Raw genomic sequence first — 5,489 nt, 5'->3', positions numbered from 1 at the left:
TTTTCAGTCTGCAATAAATTCAAAGTGAAATTGAAGCCCAAAAATTACTCTAAATATCGAGAGATGATGAAAATGACCTGTACAGTACTACAGGCTTTATTATCTATTATCCAACATAGAATATACCCCAGGTGAACTGTAGGTGTTCAGATATCACGATTTGTAAACATGACCCAAATTGACCTACCTCACAATCTATATCTGCTATGTACAACTGTGTGTCTGTCGGTAATCTCATGTAAGATCACGTGGACACAAATGATCATATGACTTTATATATCACATGACTTTATATATCACATGACTTCATCACAGTGACGTTTCGGTGGGTGGTTTCTTTACATTCATTTAGTAACTGACCACAAGTCTAGGATGGTCTAACTTTGTGTGAACAACTACAAGTTCATTTAGTAACTGACCACAAGTCTAGGATGGTCTAATTTGTGTGAACACCTACAAGTTCATTTAGTAAACTGACCATAAGTCTGTGTTGGTCTAACTTTGTGTGAACACCTACAAGTTCATTTAGTAAACTGACCACAAGTCTAGGATGGTCTAATTTTGTGTGAACACCTACAAGTTCATTTATTAACTGACCACAGGTCTAGGATGGTCTGAGTCTAACTTTGTGTGAACACCTACATGATTACTTGATGTACATTACATATGGTTTAACTGAGATTGAATTTTATCCAAAATGGATACTTTCCATCAGAAACTGATAAAGTGAGATTTGTAAACATGAGTAGTTTAAAATTCCTGGTTGGCTGTGGATTTTGGATCAAGAGGAACCTGTACAACATTAAATATCATTTGGATTCTGGGAAGGACCATCTTGACTGAATTCCAGGTACTATGTATGTATGTGTCACCAGTGATAACAGTTACTTTCTTGTGTTAAAAACAATGAAAGTCAGCACTTAACATTGAACTGCACATGATGTCAACCCAAAACCTTTCTAAATCAAAACTCTTATTAAATTGATTTTGCAACAGCATCATTAACAATTGTCTTCAGAAATTCAATCAACATTTTATCGATTCATTATCAACGATCTTCATAAAATCAACAAACTTCTCATCTTCATCAAAATGGCAGCCGCAAAAATACCAGTTCGTATGAAAGGTCAAACAGCGTGTCATCATCATAAGGGGAGACAATTAGAGTTCTACTGTAAACAATGTCACGATCTTGTTTGTCCAAAATGTCTTTCCTCACTTCACAGTGGCCATCAAGTTTGTGAACTTAGTGAACTTACTCCTCAGAAGAAACACGACATTAAAATTTTTATTGACAGAACTGAAAAGAATGATTTGGTACAGATTGGGAAATACGTAACCTCTACTGATACACTACTCAAAGACAATGACAGAATGTTCGAGGAATTGTCTCATCAATTAAAGATGCAGACAGAGAAATTAAAGCAAGACCTTGACAAGATTACAGCAGAGACACTTTCACTATATCAGAAGATGAAAAATGATAATACTAAGCTCATACATAAATACAAACAGGACATTGAAATGTACAACAGACAACTGAAACAACAACTGACAGATTGTAAGTCAGCACTTCAGCAGGGATCTCACATTGATATTTACGACACAGAATGTGTAATAGATTCCAGAATACATCTCCCTGTGACACCTGCATTATGTAATGTCAGCTTCACGCCAAACAAAAACCCTCAAGGTCACCTGGAACAAGCATTGGGAAAAGTAACTACATCAGGTCAAGATACAATATCCACTGGTCAGGGCCGGTCAGTATCATCATCAGCTGGTCAGCAACAACCCTCTTCACAACAACAGACAGATGATAAAAGGAAGAAAGCAGTGACCAGGACCAAACTACTGACAGAGGCCAGGGTGGTGGAGGAGTGGAGGTCTCCACGTTACATTGGTTCTATATGTCCTACCACTGATGACCAAGCCTGGACTAAGTGCAATGTAACATTAACTCTCCTGGACAGGAAGGGTAAAGTGATACGTAAGGTCACACACAAGGCTGGGATCGCTGACATCAGTCTATCACCTACAACACACAGACTGTGGGCCTGTGATGATGTAAACAACATCCTGGAGCTGGTGTCAGGACAATTAACTCAACAATTCACAACTAAACAGAATCCACGCTGTATATGTATTACAGCACAGAACCATGTCATTGTGGGCATGACAGGAAACGTCTCAAAATATACCACACAAGGTCAGATGGTGCTCACAACAAAAGTTACAGGGACTGGGAAACCATTAGTGTGTTCACCATACAGAATCACAGAGTGTCCTGTCACTAACAATGTCGCAGTGATTGATGACAGTTATAAAGATGATGGTGGTGATGGAAAGAAACATGTTGTTGTTATGGATTCTCACTTCCAGAAACTGTTTGTATACAGAGGTGACATCCTCAGTACATATAAACAAACACCACAAACAGGAGGTGGACCATTTAACCCCTTCGGTATAGTGTATGATAGTCAGGGGAACATCATCATAGGAGACAAAATTGGTAAGGTACTAGTCATCAGTGGTGATGGTGAGGAGGTCAAGGTCATACACACAGACAGAGACTTGGTATATGCTGTAGGAGTGGGTAGAGATGATTTACTGTGGACATCATTTGGGAATAGTGTAAAGACATTACAGTACTACAAGGTGTGATATCTATGACAAAGATGTTACAGTACTACAAGGTGTGATATCTATGACAAAGATGTTACAGTACTACAAGGTGTGATATCTATGACAAAGATGTTACAGTACTACAAGGTGTGATATCTATGACAAAGATGTTACAGTACTACAAGGTGTGATATCTATGACAAAGATGTTACAGTACTACAAGGTGTGATATCTATGACAAAGATGTTACAGTACTACAAGGTGTGATATCTATGACAAAGATGTTACAGTACTACAAGGTGTGATATCTATGACAAAGATGTTACAGTACTACAAGGTGTGATATCTATGACAAAGATGTTACAGTACTACAAGGTGTAATATCTATGACAAAGATGTTACAGTACTACAAGGTGTGATATCTATGACAAAGATGTTACAGTACTACAAGGTGTGATATCTATGACAAAGATGTTACAGTACTACAAGGTGTAATATCTATGACAAAGATGTTACAGTACTACAAGGTGTGATATCTATGACAAAGATGTTACAGTACTACAAGGTGTGATATCTATGACAAAGATGTTATAGTATTACAAGGTGTGATATCTATGACAAAGATGTTACAATACTACAAGGTGTGATATCTATGACAAAGATGTTACAGTACTACAAGGTGTGATATCTATGACAAAGATGTTACAGTACTACAAGGTGTGATATCTATGACAAAGATGTTACAGTACTACAAGGTGTGATATCTATGACAAAGATGTTACAGTACTACATGGTGTGATATCTATGACAAAGATGTTACAGTACTACAAGGTGTGATATCTATGACAAAGATGTTACAGTACTACAAGGTGTGATATCTATGACAAAGATGTTACAGTACTACAAGGTGTGATATCTATGACAAAGATGTTACAGTACTACAAGGTGTGATATCTATGACAAAGATGTTACAGTACTACAAGGTGTGATATCTATGACAAAGATGTTACAGTATTACAAGGTGTGATATCTATGACAAAGATGTTACAGTACTACAAGGTGTGATATCTATGACAAAGATGTTACAGTACTACAAGGTGTGATATCTATGACAAAGATGTTACAGTACTACAAGGTGTGATATCTATGACAAAGATGTTACAGTACTACAAGGTGTGATATCTATGACAAAGATGTTACAGTACTACAAGGTGTGATATCTATGACAAAGATGTTACAGTACTACTACTGTACAAGGTGTGATATCTATGACAAAGATGTTACAGTACTACAAGGTGTGATATCTATGACAAAACTATTACAGTGTAACAGGGTATGATAGCTATAACAAATGGCTGAGAGGGTCTGTATCACTCAACTGGTTATTAAATTCAGAGAATGTGTCTCTTGTACATATAATGTTGGGGTGATTCAACCTTAATACATACAGTGTACTGTGTATCGTTTTCATGTCCCTGTGTCCTCTGTACATTCTGATGTAGGTTATTTGTTATTGTGACAAATAAGAGGTGAGTGAAAGGTTTTGTTGAAAATGTCACTTTGACCCTATATGACCCTACATGACCCCCTGCATGACCCTACATGTGTATGGTTCCCCTGGTGATAGTGACATGGATCAGGCTCAAAGACTTGTAATCTAAATTTTACTGCCGGCTTTCAGCTACTAGTCCAATATTGCTAATTCTTTTCCGGTTTAAAATTTTTAAAATTTCTTCACACAATCTTGAAGACCAAATTAATTATCCCATCTAAATAAACAACCAACATCAGAAAATCGAAGCTTCTTTACCTTGAACGCCTGACAGACTTTTCTAGCTAGAAGTTTTTCTTTGGCACTCAGAATGACAGGAAATCGGACTTCTTTTCCATCCTTGTCTACTCTCTACTTTCCCATCTAACGCTGGAGATTTCCTTGCCTCAGCATGTGCATAATCAGGGCCAACAGTATACACCTGTAAACACAATATGTTGTATTACGACCACAAAGTAATTCATGCCCGTTTTATATCTTGATAATTGATCATTTAACTTTCTCTCAATGGAATCTATGGTTTATATAGATACTAGAGCTTTGCAGACAATCATCATTATGCACGCTAGCCCATTATGAATTGCCTGGTTTTTTCCCATGAAAAGATAGTTTGATGCTTATATTTACTAATTATAACAAAATCATTTTGTTCGTCCCTAGACGTTTCTGATAAGTGGGTTTTACTTTATACACTTTTACATTTTTTTTTAAACAATGTTGAAGTTCATACATATATAAAATATTATGCTCAGGGGAAATTTTTGCAATCAAGTGACCTTGGCATAATTAGCATAAATTTCCTCCTTCCATAATTTTTTTATAATGATTACATTATATTACTGTAAGTGGTATACACACATGTAATTTAGATTTCGTTGCCTCTTTGGTATATTAACTTGTACTTAATATTCAATTTTCTCAGAATTTTTTGTTTACTTGTTTGAATGTGTTTATAATTGGTAATCCAGACGATTTAGACTGGGATCGAAGGTGTCCGGATTATCGAAGGTTCGCTGTATTTACTTGTTCTTAAATTAAATTTAGTCTGTATTTACTATTTGTTTGTTTGATTGTGTTTGATGACGATTACTTCATAGCCTCAACAGCATTAAAGTAGTGGAATTGGTAGTCTTATAAGCATGCTGTAATTTGATGGTTTCACAAACTATTATTAATTTTGAATATACCGTATTCACTGTAATTAGCACCCATGGTGCTTAAAAAATTGTAACAAAGAAGGGTGCTTATTAGGGAAATAAAATGGAAGCTGTGGACAAATTTTTTTTTTTTTTCGGCCATTACTATTTTTTTT

General features: G+C 36.0%; 1 protein-coding gene across 2 annotated transcripts; it reads left to right on the top strand.

Moving 5' to 3' along the window:
• Positions 1-455: 455 nt before the first annotated feature.
• LOC138305469 (uncharacterized) lies at positions 456-4,884 on the top strand. Of its 2 annotated transcripts, none has more exons than XM_069245709.1 (2): positions 456-3,418; positions 3,921-4,884. In XM_069245709.1, the coding sequence occupies exon 1, from the start codon at positions 1,093-1,095 to the stop codon at positions 2,662-2,664; it is 1,572 nt and encodes a 523-aa protein (XP_069101810.1). In that variant the 5' UTR covers positions 456-1,092; the 3' UTR covers positions 2,665-3,418; positions 3,921-4,884. The 2 variants fall into 2 exon arrangements, with proteins under 2 accessions (XP_069101810.1, XP_069101809.1); XM_069245708.1 differs by having other exon boundaries at positions 456-3,836; positions 3,883-4,884.
• The last annotated feature ends 605 nt before the right edge of the window (positions 4,885-5,489 follow it).

Source organism: Argopecten irradians, chromosome 13, assembly GCF_041381155.1.
Source record: "Argopecten irradians isolate NY chromosome 13, Ai_NY, whole genome shotgun sequence".
NCBI classification, from domain to species: domain Eukaryota; kingdom Metazoa; phylum Mollusca; class Bivalvia; order Pectinida; family Pectinidae; genus Argopecten; species Argopecten irradians.
This window is presented reverse-complemented; position numbering and strand designations above follow the sequence as displayed.

What these genes read in the sequence shown, in the direction of transcription:
- LOC138305469 (XM_069245709.1), top strand. Translation starts at nt 1,093, where the DNA reads ATGGCAGCCGCAAAAATACCAGTTCGTATGAAAGGTCAAACAGCGTGT.